This window comes from Manacus vitellinus, unplaced genomic scaffold (genome assembly GCF_001715985.3).
Source record: "Manacus vitellinus isolate BGI_N305 unplaced genomic scaffold, ASM171598v3 scaffold_50_pilon, whole genome shotgun sequence".
NCBI lineage: Eukaryota > Metazoa > Chordata > Aves > Passeriformes > Pipridae > Manacus > Manacus vitellinus.
This window is the reverse complement of record NW_021940612.1, coordinates 4,816,424-4,831,544: the sequence shown is the minus strand read 5'-3', so window position 1 is coordinate 4,831,544 and position 15,121 is coordinate 4,816,424. Positions and strand designations below refer to the sequence as shown.

Genomic DNA, 15,121 nt, shown 5'->3' with positions numbered 1-15,121 from the left:
ATGCTGCTTGCTGCTATAGGGAGAAAATTCATCCAGCCAAGTCTCAGCTGAAGTTGGCCAGAGATGTGGGGGACAATAAAAAGACTATTTTCACATATATTAATGGCAATAGGCAGTATAGAAATATCATAGAAATATCGTCCCATTACAGGATGGGGATGGTCACCTCCCAAACAGGGATGGAGACAAGACAGACGTGTTTAAAGCTTTCTTTGTCTCTGTCTTCAACATGGATGATGGACCAAGGGGGTCTCAGTGCCCTGAGCTGAAACCCCATGACTGTGAGAATGATCAACTCCCAATTGACCCTGAACTTGTGTGGAATCTGCTGATTGATCAAAGGAAGCCAGTTGATATAATCTTTTTGGATTTCAATAAAGCTTTCAATATTGTCTCTCCCAGGATCCTTCTGAACAAAATGCCCAACACACAGCTGGATGAACACATCATGTGGTGGGTGAGCAATTGGCTCATGGGTCAAGCACAGAGGGCAACAGTGAATGGGGTAACATCAGGCTGGTGACCTGTCACTAGTGGGGTTCTACAGGGCTCCACCTTGGCCCAGTGCTCTTCAACATCTTCATAAATGATTTGGATGCAGGACTGGAAGGGATACTAAGCAAGTTTGCAGATGACACAAAACTGAGAGGAGCTGTTGACTCCCTTGAAGGCAGCGAGGCCCTGCAGGGAGACCTCAACAAATCAGAGCACTGGGCAATCACCAACCAGATGAAGTTCAACAATGGAAAGTGATGGATTCTGCACCTGGGATGGGGCAACCCTGGTTGTATGGACAGACTGGGGAATGAGATAGCAGTGCCATGGAAAGGGACCTGGGGGTCCTGGTCGATATCAAGTTGAATATGAGTCAGCAGTGCCCTGGCAGCCGGGGGGCCAACTGTGTCCTAGGGGGCATCAGGCAAAGCATCGCCAGCCAGTCCAGTTGAGGGAGGGGATTGTCCCGCTCTGCCTTGCACTGGTGAGGCCTCACCTTGAATATTGTGTGCAGTTTTGGGCACTGCAATATAAGAAAGATATTAAGCTCTTAGAGAGCATCCAAAGGAGGGCAACAAAGATGGTGAAGGGCCTTGAGGGGAAGCCGTATGAGGAGCGGCTGAGGTCACTTGGTCTGCTCAGCCTGGAGAAGAGGAGACCGAGGGGAGACCTAATTGCAGTCTACAACTTCCTTGGGAGGGGAAGAGGAGGGGCAGACACTGATCTCTTCTCTGTGGTGATTAGGGACAGGACCTGAGGGAATGGTCTGAAGTTGTGTCAGGGGAGGTTTAGTTTGGGTATTAGAGAGAGGTTCCTCACCCAGAGGGTGGTTGGGCACTGGAACAGGCTCTCCAGGGCAGTGGTCACAGCACCAAGCCTGACAGAGTTCAAGAAGTGTTTGGACAATGCACTCAGGCACATGGTGTGACTCTTGGGAATGATTCTGTTCAGAGCCAGGAGTTGGGCTGGATGATCCTTGTGTGTCCCTTCCAACTCAGCATATTCTGTGATTCTGTGACATTCTGGGCTGCAAGTAGACGTTGCCAGGTAACGTAAAGCTTCTCAACAACACCCCGAAGTCCTTCTCCTCAGGGCTGCTTTCAGTCCATTCTCCACCCTGCTTGTGTTTGTGCTTGGGATTGCCCCAACCCCGGCATAGGATCTTGCACTTGGCCTTGTAAAACTTCATGTGGGTTGCATGCACCCACCTCTTAAATCACTGTGTCACCAATAAAGATGTTGAACAGTGCCTGTCCTGGTACTGATCCCTGAGGACATCACTCCTCGCTGGTCTCCAGGTGGACAATGAACCTTGAATGCTATTCTTTGAGTGCAACCATCCAGTCAATTCCTTGTCCATTGAGTGGCTCATCTGTCAAATCCATATCTCTCCAGTTTAGAGCCAAGTCATGTGGGACAGTGTTAAATGCTCTGCACTAAGTGCAGATAGATGACATCAATCACTTTTCCCTCATCCAGCACCACTGCAATGCTGTCATAGGCAGCCACCAAATTTGTTGGGTACAATTTGCCCTTAGTGAAGCCGTTCTGGCTGCCACCAATCATCTCTGTATTTTCCATGTGCCTTAGCATAGTTCCCAGAGGCTCTGCTCCATGATCTTGCCAGGTACTGGGGTGAGACTGACCAGACTATGGTTCCCCGTGTCTTCCCGTTTTCCCCTTTTAAAAATAAATGGGTGTTATGTTTCACCTTTCCAGTTCCATAGGGAACTGCCATGACTATTCCGATATGATGGATACTGCCTTAGCCACTTCCTTGGCCAGTTCCCTCAGGACCCATGGATGTATCTCCTTATGTCCCCTGGACTTGTGCACCTTCAGATTCCTTAGATGGTCTTGAACCTGATCTTCTCCTGCAGCAGGCAGTTCTTCATTCTCCTAATCCCATCTTTCATCTTCTGCAACTCAGGAAGTTTGGCTGGAGCCTTTGCTGTTCTGAGTCAACTTCCTTTTCAGTTGCTAAGCTTGAAAGTCTGTCCTGAGACTTATGCTCTGTGCACCTGTGTCAAGAGAAGGATAGAGTCCCAGACACCTCACTAGAAGGGGCTCCAAGACCACCACAGACCCCCAGCTCCTCTGACTCTTTTCCTGTCAGTCTAGAAGGCTGAATGCACACATGCAAACAATGTAGCATGAATGGTGCAAAAAACCTATTTTACATGAGAGGCCAGGTAAACTATAAAAGGAAGTGGATTGGTCCTGGTTTCTCTCTCTGACTTGGACCATCCACAGCAGCAGGACCGATGCAGGGCCCTCTCTTCCAATCACAACTGTCCTGTTGCAACAGTCAGAATGTTTGAGAGAAAACATGCTTTCATGTCTTATGCCTGGTCCTCCACACAGATGTCACAGTGGCTGAAGTCCCCCAGGAGGACCAGGGTTTGTGAATATGAGGCTGGTCCTGTCTGTCTAGAGAGCCTCATCAGCTTGATCTTCCTGGTCAGGTGGCCTGTAGCAAGCCTGTGCTTGCCCTCCCTTTAATCCTGACCCATAAGCTCTAAGTCAGCTCCTCCCCAGTCCCTCCCAAGGTGGAGCTCCATGCACTCTAGCTGGTCACTGGCAGGCAGCTCAACACCTCCTTCTGGTCTCCCCTGCCTGTCCTTCCTAAAGAGACTATCCTTGCATTCCAGCATGCTGCAGTCTTAGGAGTTTCTACTGTGTTTCCATGATGCCAATAAGATCATTGCTGTGCAGGCATGCACACATCTCTGGTTTATTCCCCATGCTGCATGTATTAGCATGGAGGCATTTAAATTGGGCCCCCCATGAAGCTGATTTTCTGTCTGGAGTCCCTGGAATTCCCTTGTGCTATCCTTCAGGTGCTCTCCTGCTGACTTGCAGTCCCTCTCCAGGATCTGGGCATCTCTTGATGGCTCTGGCATCTAACTGATGTAAGTGGGATGGCAAGTCATCTGACATCTTATCACTGTTAAACCTGATGATATCCCCCCCCCATTATATCTATTTTAAAGCCATAACAATAAGCCCCGCTAGCCCCTGACCAAAGACCCTCTCCTGAGAGAGGCGATGCCTTTGATCCCATCTGATGCCAGCAAAATCTGGTGCCATGTAGGCCATCCCATTATCAAACAAACAAAAATTTTGGAAGGGACACCAGCCACTGAACCATGTATTAATAGACTGGGTCCATCAGTTTCTTTCAGTCACTACCTGCACGTGGAAGAATAGATTCCCTCACCAATCATCCCAAGACCTTGAAGTCTCTTTTCATGGCCTTTGGATTACATGTTGTGAGTTTGTCACCACCCGTATGGACGATCAGCAATGGGTAATAGTTTGAGCACTTTACTAGGCTAGGAAGTCCCTGACGTGTGCCCCAGGGAAGTAGCAGACATCCCTGAGGGGAGTCTCTTTCCAGCATATTGGACCTTCTGTTCCCTTTAGAAGAGAACCATCTGCCACTGTAATCCTTTAATCCTTCTTTTCTTCCATGTGGGACTGGTCTTGATACGAGGTGTAGGTCTTTCTGGCCTTGGTAACATCTGTGGTGGAGAGGCACCATCATCTTCATCATCCATTGACTGACCTTCCACATCCAGAGCCCCATAGCTTTCATGCAGAGGCACCTGAGAGGGTGAGGTGGGCAAGAAGGGGTCTTGTTGTCCCAAGCAAGGACTGGCCTTTATACATTAGGACTTCACCTTTCCTTCAGCCTGGCAGAGGGAGGTTACAGGACCGGCAGAGGGAGGTTACAGGACCCTCTGAAAAGGAATGGATAGATAGCAAGTCGTTTCTGTAGAATAATGACTACCTTTTTAGAGTTGTTTTCACAATGACTATTTATTAGAATCTTCAAAGAAGCTATTTTGAGTTGACTTTATAGTGTCCCTTACTGGGACTTTGCTTTAAAAAAGTTAGGACTCCCTCATCGTTCAGTAGGCAGGTCGTTTTGAGAATATAATTCATGACATCAAAAAAGGCTACTGTCAGATGAAAGGGTGAGGGTGAGGTGGGGACGAAACAGTTTTTACCAAGACACTACTAACCAACTTTCTTGAGACAACATTCAGCTCACCTATGTAAATATTTCTGTTGCACATTATAAATTGAGATGCTAAATTTGAAATACAATTTCATTGCAATTCATCAAGAGATGAAGTTGGACCTAAATTCTACACTGAGCCTTCAGCTAAGCTTACTTCTTGAAGTAGAGTCAATATTTATCAGTAACTATTGTCAACTAATAATAGTAACTAAGTTTCTGGTAAGTAGTGGTAAAACACTGAGCCATTTTTTGCATAGTAAAAATTTTAGTTTTGTCAGAAAACAGCAAACAGAACAAGGTTTATAGGTAGAGTTTTCACAGCATCTTTAATAATAAAAGAAAACCCACACTTAACTGGTTTAATAGCATATTACAATGTTCCTGTTTGTGCCCCCCTCCCTGTTGCCCCTTTTTCTGTCCGTCCTTAAAATTCTCTCTTCACAGTTATCATCTACTTCTTCTTTCAGAAGCAGTCTTATCATTAACTCTGAGCACTTCAATAACTTGTATTTGAAATCTGCAGCTTGCATTTTGGACCAGAAAGGCAGGTGTGCCTGCAGGTTGTTTCTTTATTTTCCTACTTTCTTGTTTTCCCCTACATTGGACCAAGTCACCTGACAAGATTGTCTGCAAAACTGCCTTGCCTGGTCATCAAACTACTGCTAGAGAAAAGTAGCTGCTGCAAAAAGAAAAAAATCTAAAAGTCACAGTAGTGTGACTGGCAGATGTAATTTAAAAGATTTAAAATGCGTATATTCAAGTGAAACACTATTGGGAATGTGACAGCAAGATGGCTAGTTTGGTAAAGGATGTGGTCTGCCTAATTCTCATCTTGGTTCAGAGGCTGCATAATAAAGTAAATATTAATAAAAAAATAATAAAATGACATTTCAATTTAGGGCTACAGTGGCAGGCAGCTGGTCTGTTCCTTTTGCCTGTATAACTTGTGCAGTTTAGTAAGACTCTACCCTTCCTATGTTTAATGTATAAATGCATACTGCTATTGGGATACATAGCATTTCATTTCCTCATTTTGGCATTGAAAAATGTCTGTGCTGTAGTAGGTACAGTATTTACATAGCATGTTATAAACAGTGCTTAGCACAAATTCTTGAGGACGTATAGTATGTGTATCTTCCATAGATACTTTGTGCTCATAGACAGAAAAAGCAATTTCTAACTCCAGGCATTTCCTCCCCAGTTTTTGTTGCATTTGCTAAATATAGTTCAAAAAACGGACAGAGCACTTGCATCCAGATAAGCTCTGCTAAATATAATAACCTCCACAACTAACCTGAATACAACATCCCTAATATCGTGTTAAGTTTATTTAAAAAACAAAATAAAAAAAACCCCAAGAACTGCCTCCCTCACCAGCAACAAAAAAACCCAAACAAAACCCAACAAGGAAATGAAATGGTGTAGGATTGTGTTTGGGCAGGGATTGTTCTGCTTTTTCTTCTAGTGTACATATTCACAGCTTCATTAACATCTGAGGGTAGTTTTATGTGGTTAGTATTGGGATAATTCACATCTTAATCTTTTAATTTGGGATGCACAGGATATAAGTGAACAGAAGTAATGCTTTGTTGTCTTTCAGAATAGCAGGTAACAGACTACTTAACTGATTAAGTTCACAACAACCTTCTATGCAGTACCTTTAAGTAAAAGCAAAATGCAAATATATTAAAAGGTTAAGGGGAGGAAATATTCGTGGCATAGAAGGAGAGTGAGAAATACCCTGACCTAATTTGAAGAAGCATAAACTGCCTGTAAGTACAAACATACTAGTTTGTTTAGAAGACTTATAAACCCCAAGATGCTTACATAACATTCCCTAAAAGAGAATGGTCTTTAACAGTTGAGTACAATATTCTGTTGGTGACAGTCACTTTGTGAGCATTCTATAAATGCTGACAACTAGATCTTAAAATTAGAGTCTTACCTTCTCAGAACTCACACTTGAAAATGTTGCCCATTTAAAAAAAAAAATTATTTAAAGGTTTGATTGTATCTGTGCATGGCAGGATGTAGCTGCTTTTCTATCATTGTAGAGTGTCCCGATCTGGTTTTACTGTGTCTGAAAAAAGTGTGCATAAATCTATAGTTAATAATGGGTACATTAGGTAAGCTCTTTGTTTGTAAAATGGTGTATTGGCTGAAGATGAAGACCTCATTAAAAGGAGAGGTGCCGCAAGAGGGTGCCGTTTCTGTGATTTTCATTGCTACTAAACTTCTACAGTTCTGACAAGTCACTTGGTCTGAAGGGGTCTGAAATTTGAGGGTGTTAAGAAGCAGACACACATGCCTGTCTCTTGTACTTAACTTTGTCTCTGTGTCTTAAACTTGCACGCTGGCTCTCAGAACAAACAGACTGTGATTTGAGAGCCAGCTGTAGTTACAATAGCAGACTAAAACCGGTAACTGTCTGGTATTCTCTCTCTCCCTTCAGGTCACAAACAAACAGGAAAAGACCACTTCTGGGTGTGCGCATTAATGCCTACAATCCCAATTCTGTGTCTAAAAATGGCCACTTTCAGGAGGATAATGCCCATTTATTGCACTGTGATTTAAGCACAGTAGTTTGTCTAGTAAACCACAAAGCCCTTATTATTTTTAGACACAGTGAGAACCAAGACAAACATTTTTCAACTAATTATCCAGGTAAAAATGACACTAAAGATGCTTTGAAACACGAGTTTGCTTCTGGAGGAGTTTGTCCATCCTCCTAGGAATAAAAAAAATTGCATGACACACTAAAAGTAATCCACATCTGACAGCACATGGGGATGTCTCCATTCAGACAAAACTCAAATCTTTCTCACAGAAACTATCTGAAGATTTCATTTAGTTAAGCTAAAAAGGCACCTCTTGTGTAACATGACATAAAGTACTTTTTAAAAAATATTTCAGCAATAAAAAAGGATTTTAACCTTAAATTCTGTGAGCTAGGCGACTGGATATTTGGAATTTTCTGATCACAAAAAAGGTGTGAAAAATGTATGTTAAAAATAGTGTGATCTACAGCTTTAAAGCAGATGTATGGACATGGGCTGAGGTGGAAGACTAAAGCCCACCAGAAAAGGGAAGTGAAGGAGAAGGTCCAACTGTGAAGGAGAAAGTTTTCTAAAAAAAAAATCTATCAATCTTGCATTCAGTACCTTAGATCACTGGCTGATTCACACTCAAATTCAATGTGTACACTTTGTACATTAAAGATGCAAGTTCAGAGCCAGCATGATGCCACTTATACTTTATTTCCAAAGCTGTCCATACAATTGTATTTTGTATATTGTGTCACCACCGCTGCCTTTTTTTGTCTCACATTTTTTAGCTTCATGTTCAGTGCATACAGTAGGAGTTCATGAAAGTTCTCATGACGTCATCAGTGCTCTGGTGAGGTCAGCAAGGTCACAAATGCAGAGGCTGCAACTTGTTGAAAATCTGGCAGTGAGACAGTGGTAGTGTAGGAACATCACGCATGTTCCTGTCTCTTCCAGAAAAATATATTGTTTCTGGCAAAGCTGTAAATTACTTAATCTCATAATAGCAGATGTGCCCATCTCCATGTCTGACAGAGTAAACATTAAAATTAAGAAAATAAATTATTCTTTGTAACCTTGGCAGGATTTTCCTGGCTCTTGCTAAAATGGGAGTGTTGACTTCCATTTTAGGGTTCTTACTAAAATGGGAGTTTTGGCTTCATATAGTGAAGGGTTGAAAGTAAAAAGTTGAAAGTTCTTGAAAATTATACCTTTTATGTCTTTTACAGAGCCAGGATGAAAAAAACCCAAGAGTAGTAAACCAGCTCTTAATATTGCAATCCATTTAAGTATAATGAATAATAAATTGGCTTGATTTAATAATCAATTTAATAATTAAAATCCTCTTCCATAACCTTGATATCCTCAAGGGAATTTCTATATGTGTCATTCAGAAAATTACTCCACCAATGCCTCACCCTGAAGAATAGCACTCTCAATCTCTAGTACTATTTCAGGGAGAGGTTTTTCTAGACTGACAGTAATGAAGTTCTCGGGTGCACTAGGAGGCTCTAGAGTATCAAACTGAGACTTGAGAAGTTCAGGTGGCATAAAATGACCTCTCCGCTTCTCCAGGCGGTCAGCAATGATGTCTATAGGCCCATCCAAATGAACAAAGAGGATCTTTAGTGATGGTTTTTCTTCTGGTTGCTCTGTCTCAATTGCAGATGGTCCATTAACTAATATATGCCTATACATCTTCTTCAGTGCAGAACAGGCCAGAATTGCATCTTGTCTAGATGAGTCTTCTCTATCAAAAAGAAAAAAAGCAAAAATCTTTACATATTCACATGCAGTTTAACAAAATGCCTTGTTAGTTCTGCTGAACAAGATAAACAAGCCCTGGCTCCTCAAAGAGGACAGCCATGGCAGTAATGGCATATTGACAGTGGTATTTGAGTAATTCTGACAGGATTTTGAAACCAAATTTCCAATCCAGGTAAAGATGTGATTTGAAAATGAAGTCAGGCCAGCCAGCCTCCTGGTAAAATCTCAGTCTTAGGGACCTTGTTTATTAGCCACCATTCTTCCCCAAATTAAATTAAATTCTAGCATAAGGAAGTGTCAGGATCATTTCTTAATTGCTAAGAACAGGAACTGACTATCCATACAAATCCCTAACTGTTATCTATAAATTACTATACTAACCTGTCTAGAGGTAAGTGGCTGATGAACAGTACAGAGCACTGTTCTTAAATACACATGCAGGTTTATTTTCAACACCTCTTTTCACCATCTCAAATTTAACTGTAATATTTTATGTTTCCTGTAACCATCCTCATTGGCAGCACTACATATAAGCCCATTTCAGGTTAAACAAGAGATTGGGTGCAGGTCAGTGGATGCTTTGCACATGTATTTTTTACTGGCAAGGTTTCTTAAAATAAAGCAATTAACTATGGGTATGTCTGTTCCACTGAAAAGCAAATCCAGAATTAGTTGTCTCTATGCAGAGTGAGTAAAATGCCTGCCTACGAAAATACATTCTGTAATCAACATTAGGTATAAACCTACTTAAAAATCATTCTATGGTCATCAGATTTAGGTTCAAAGGGAAGTAAGAACTTCTAATACCTACCATTATCACCTAGGTAAGCCAATGCCAGCTTCATCTAGTTACTAGTAGTAATAATTAAACACTGGCATTAGGCTCTTTTAAAGTACACTTGATTTTGCAAAGTTTCCATAGCTGAGCAGTGGCATTGGGCTAGCACATAACATAAAGCAGTGAATCCAGCAAATCAATCCAGACAAATTTCTCAGTGAATTAACCTGTGCTCCAGTGAGGTATGCTCACCTAATGTGCACAAGCAACAGCCACTGTGTAAAGCCCAGCTAAACAGTCCCTGCTCTCCCAGCCTTTCATCATCTGGGAGATGCTCCAGTCCCTTCATCATTGTTGGATGCTCTCCAGTATGTCCATGCCTCTCTCACAATAAGGAGCCCAGAACCAACACACACGAGGCCAAGTGTGGCCTCACCAGCGAAAAGGAGAGAAGGATCACCTCCCTTGACCTAGTAACAATACTTTGTCTAATATACCCCTGGATATCGTTGCCTGCCTTGCCAGAAGAGCACACTGTTGGCATATGTTCAACTTGGGTGTCCACCACAGCTCCCTCAGGCCCTTTTCTGCTGCTTTACAGCTGAGTGCCCCTCAGTGTCTGTACCAGTGCCTGAGCTTGTTCCTCCCCAGAGGCAGGACTTGCACTACTTAAAATGCATGAGGTTCCTGCCAGCCCATTTCTACAGCCTTTCAAGGTCTCTCTGCATCAGTTAGTCCTCCCATTTTGGTGTCATCTGCAAATTTGCAGAGTATACTCCAGGAAACTCAAGCAGCGTCAAAAAAGTTCAATACTATATCTTACTCAAAATAGCTGTATTTTATCCTACTGTTATTATTGGTGTATTTTGTGATTATGTTCTTTGTAAGCTAATGTCAGGCTTATTAACGAACTGGATCCTTGAAATTATTTTTACCCAGATAGTAGAAAAACAACTACCATTGGCAACAATTTCCCATACTATTACTCAGGGATCAGCTCACGCTCAGCAATTCTTATGACAGCTTAGATTAGTCAAAATAGAATGACTTTACTACCTGTAGAATGTCTTTACACTACTACATACATTTCTGCTTTGGAATGCAATGAGGAAAAACACTTTGGTACTTTTTCTGTCTTTAGCTAAAACTTTTTAAAGCTAGATATTCTCTTACCTCCTTAGTATATTGTGCAATGTACAAAGCCAAGGAATCCTGTCCTAGAAAGAAAACAAGTTAGTTAAAAATTCTTTATGAAATTAATTTGAAATGATTGCTTCTAACATCTCGAACATTTGACTACAGGTGAAAATTACCATTAAATTGTACAGCAAGTTCAGTTTTGAATCTCTTTCTTCCTATGTAGATTTGCTAGCACCACCTCAAGGCTAATAAGAAGTGCTAGGCATATTATCAATAGGATGCTTTTAGTGGAACAGAACTTTTTATATTACAGGTATCTGCAAGTATATGATGGAAGTTAATATGTATTCAAGCATAGCATGCACCTTGCAAACCCCTAAAGGACAGTTGACTTCTCTCTTGCTTCTATTATACAATTCAAATGTACAGCTTAAATTGTTATTTCTTTTCCCTTATGTAGTGTCATACACCTCCCCCCCCCATTTTGGACCAAAGTTGAGGTTTTCAGGAACAGACAGATCTAAATCTAATTATCTTCAATAACTTAGTTCTATTTATGTTGGTAGCAATCACAAATAAATGTAATCATAGCCACAATTTTTCAACACTTTTGCTCAGTAGTTAGGCAATTACAACATGAGTGATTGATCAGCTGTTTCTTTAATCTGAAATTTTAAGCTTCCACAAACTTTTGTCATGCCTAATGAGCACAAAACAACTGCTCCCATGTAAATCTTTCAGTGCTGTTACTGCTGGGTGAGCACAACAAATGATAACATGGACAAATAAATGCAACAATATTTTGTTGCTGACATTACAGAGTAACTTACCCCTGGCATTTAAGAAGACCCTCACAATTTTACACCTCTGTTTTTTCAGAAGAGATGCTTCGCTCTTGCTGAGCAGCACGCACCAATGATTTACTCATTCAAGTGTGCAATGCTGCTTCAAACAACATACAGGCTTCCAAACACCAGTGAAAGAATGAAGCTTTTAAAAAGAATCTAGAGAATTTTTTTCAGATAAATCCAGCCAGTTTTTAACCCAGACATGGGAAGCCAGTTTCTCCAGGAGAATGCTTTGGGAAATGGTATCAGAGGCTTTACTAAAATCCAGGCAGACAATATCCACAACCTTTCCCTCATCTACTAGGTGGGTCATAGAAGGAAATCAGGTTGCTTAAGCAGGACCTGCCTTTCCTAAACCCATGCAGGCTGGAGCTGAACGCCTGATGGTCCTGCACATGCCTTGTGATTGCACTCCAGATAATCTGTTCCACAACCTTACCCAACACTGAGGCCAAGCTTACAGGCCTACAGTTCCCCGGATCCTCCTTCTGGCCCTTCTTTTAGCTGGGCATCACATTAGCTAACCTTCAGTCATCTGGGGCCTCCCTAGTCAACCACCAGTGGTGATAAATGGTGGAAAGTGATTTGAGAGAAGGGTAACACATTTATGGAGTTGTCTTGTGTAGGGAACTCTATGATTCTTGTGGTCCCTTCCAACTCAGGATATTCTAAGATTCTATGATTCTAATCCAAAAATGCAACTCTGTGCATGGATGTAGAGGGAGAGATGTCTGACAAATTCTGAAACAGCAGTATACCCCTTGTGATCTTCCAAGCGTGCTTTGATAAACTACTTGTTTAGCCAGAATCCTCTGTAACATAAGAAGCCTCCCCCGCCTTACCAAATGCAGACCTGTGCTTGTCAGACCAGTCTACATAGTAAAAGCATCATCTACTTTAACAGGACGTGCACGAGGTTACAGAGATAAAGTCCAGATGACAGTTCTTACAGGGTTTATATAAGGTACCTCATCATTTAGTGGTGTTCCTCCTGCCATTTTCTTTTTATTCTCTAGAGGATGATAACTGTCTGCATCATAGAATTTCCATCCCAGCTAAGAAAAAAATACATACATCATGGGTCTTTCAGCCATATCAAGGGAGATAATAAGGATCACTGAATTCACAAAGACGACACCTAAGAAATTACAGGCTTCTTACATCACGGTGTGAATCATCGGTTATGCCATGATGATTAGCAAAACAATACTAAGTCGGCTTGGCAGCAGCAATAGCTGTTGCATCACGGCACTGAACTGAAGCCGGTGTAGGCGGCACCGCACTAGGGCCGCAGGGCGGTTTCCGCCCGCCCCGCCCGGGAGGGCGGCCCACGACACGCGGTGCGATGTCCTACCTTCGCAGCCAGACGGGACCCCACCGTGGTCCTGCGGGGAAGCACAAGAGGGTTACGCACGCTGGCGTGAGCCGCGACCCCCCGCACCGCACCCACCCGCCCCGCACCCGCACCGCACCCGCACCCGCACCCGCACCCGCACCCGCACCAGACGCTGGCTTCCAGCAGGCCGAGCCCGCCGGGCATCCTATCTATGCCCCGCCCCCGCCTGTATACCTACTTTCCCGAGCCGCTCACGCCTAATCATCCACCCCGCACCATGCCGGCCCCGGCCGCTCTGCCGCTGTCCTCCGGTCCTGTGCCGCCGCCCGCCTTGCCCTCGTTCCCGCCCTGCGCAGTGAGGCGGTGCAGGCCCGCTCCGCGATCCAGCAGAGGGCGGCCCCGGGGCGGCTGTGGGAAGCGGCCAAAGTACCTCTTCCTGCCCTGGCACGGGCGCCCCGTGTGGCTACCCGGGACCATAATCCTTCTCCCCTTCCTGGGAACACAGGTCGCGCGTGTCATGTGCCCCGCTCTTATTCTCTGCAGTCGAACCTTGTAGTGAAGTTACCGGATCATCTCCCGGACCCTCTTTGTTTAAGGCTTCTCTCTCTGGTCGGGCGTTTCTTTCCCAGCGCTCGCCAGCATGGTATTCACCGCTTGCAGCCCCAGCAACACACGCGAATTTAATAGAAACAGTAATTTCTGCCGTCTTTGTTAAAGCGTGCTTGTTGGTTGCTGTTTTACCTTTTGCTCATAAAGGTCTGCAGTTAAACTTTAATTAAGGCATCGGCCATGCCGTGGCTAACTCTGTTTTAGTATTGCTTTAAGAATTGCTCCAGTCATACTTTTAAATCACAGAATCACAGGACGGTAAGGCTAGAAGTGACCACCGGTGGCGTCATTACTCCAGCCCCACGGCTCAAGCACATTAGGATTCTGTCCAGCCGGCTTTTGAATATCGCCAGTGAGGGAGACTGCACGGCTTCTCACGGCAGCACCTGTGCCTGGTCACCTTCACAGTAAGGAAGTTCTTCCTCATGTTCAGTTTGAACTTCCTGTGTTTTAGTTTCTGCGCCTTTCATCCTGTTGCTTGGCACCACCGAGCAGAGCTCGGTGGCTCTGTCCTTTTGACACCTTCCCTTCAGTTACTTGTGTACATTGATTAGAGTCCCCTCTCAGTTGTCTCTTCTCCAGGCTAAACAGGCCCAGTTTCCTCAGCTTTTCCTCATAAGACCCAGTCCCTTAATCACCTTTGTAGCCCTCTGTTGGGCTCTGTCCAGGACCTCCATGCTGCTCTTGTACTGAGGAGCACAGAATTGTACACAACACTCCAGGTGAGGCCTCATCACGGCTGAGGAGAGAGGCAGGATTGTGGAAATTTGTGGAAATGCTCATAGATACCAAGTATTCTTGCTATTATCATGTACATATATATAACATTTTTAAAGCTCTTCAAGGATCCAATGCAGTGGTGCTGCTGACCAGTGCTGAAGTTTTCCTTATATTTTTCCTCACTTTTTTTAATATGAATCAAACAAGAAATTCTCAGAAAGTACATTAAGTCTCCCAGTCTGCAAGAAATTTTATTTCTCTTGCATGGCACTTAAAATAACGTTATGAATGACGAATGCCTTGCTTTTTTTTTCCCTTTTTTTTTTTTTTTTGACTGTTATTGGTCTCTGATCATGTAATTGAGATTTGAAACTGCCTGTATTTCACATACCTATTAAGAAATTCTTAACAAAGACCAGAACCTTGGAAGTTATTAGGCTGTTACTGAAACAGGCCAGTCCTCAAATTACTAAAAGACCTCAATGATTCCTGTAAGATGCCCTGTGACTGAATATGTATTTTGCTGTAATACCCATATGATTGTGCTAAACTAATTGAATTTGCATGAATATTTTCCGTTTTTTGGCTGATTAATTGTGAGGCAAGAAAAAATGCTTCATTCAGATAAGGGTTCTTAGAAGGTCCAAATGAACAAATGCAAAAATACTATTGGTCACTGACCCTGGAAACATTGTCACAATAGCTACTCTGATTCCCAAAATTAAAACTTTTAACTGCTCCGTCACAACAATCCTTGAGATTCTGCTAACATGAAGAGCAATGGGCTACCCCACCTGCAGTGCACACCTGACCACTTTTGTAACCAGATTGTCACAATTTTATCCAGTTTAATTATTA

At 43.0% G+C, this 15,121-nt stretch overlaps 1 protein-coding gene across 6 annotated transcripts; it reads right to left on the bottom strand.

Annotated features, from left to right (window-relative positions):
- Positions 1–7,747: 7,747 nt before the first annotated feature.
- Positions 7,748–13,502, bottom strand: IDNK (IDNK gluconokinase). Of its 6 annotated transcripts, none has more exons than XM_018081016.1 (4): positions 13,484–13,502; positions 12,567–12,653; positions 10,784–10,827; positions 7,748–8,815 (listed from the first exon to the last, which is right to left on the bottom strand). In XM_018081016.1, the coding sequence occupies exons 2-4, from the start codon at positions 12,594–12,596 to the stop codon at positions 8,464–8,466; spliced, it is 426 nt and encodes a 141-aa protein (XP_017936505.1). In that variant the 5' UTR covers positions 12,597–12,653; positions 13,484–13,502; the 3' UTR covers positions 7,748–8,463. The 6 variants fall into 6 exon arrangements, with proteins under 6 accessions (XP_017936505.1, XP_029818797.1, XP_008932473.2 ...); XM_029962937.1 differs by lacking the exon at positions 13,484–13,502 and adding an exon at positions 13,173–13,190; XM_008934225.2 differs by lacking the exon at positions 13,484–13,502 and adding an exon at positions 12,760–12,871.
- Positions 13,503–15,121: the final 1,619 nt, after the last annotated feature.

Coding starts and splice junctions, on each gene's coding strand:
- IDNK (XM_018081016.1), bottom strand. CDS start 12,596: ATGGCAGGAGGAACACCACTAAATGATGAG. Junction 10,828..12,566: donor GAACACCACTAAATGATGAG/GTACCTTATATA, acceptor TTTTCTTTCTAG/GACAGGATTCCTTGGCTTTG. Junction 8,816..10,783: donor TTGCACAATATACTAAGGAG/GTAAGAGAATAT, acceptor TCTTTTTGATAG/AGAAGACTCATCTAGACAAG.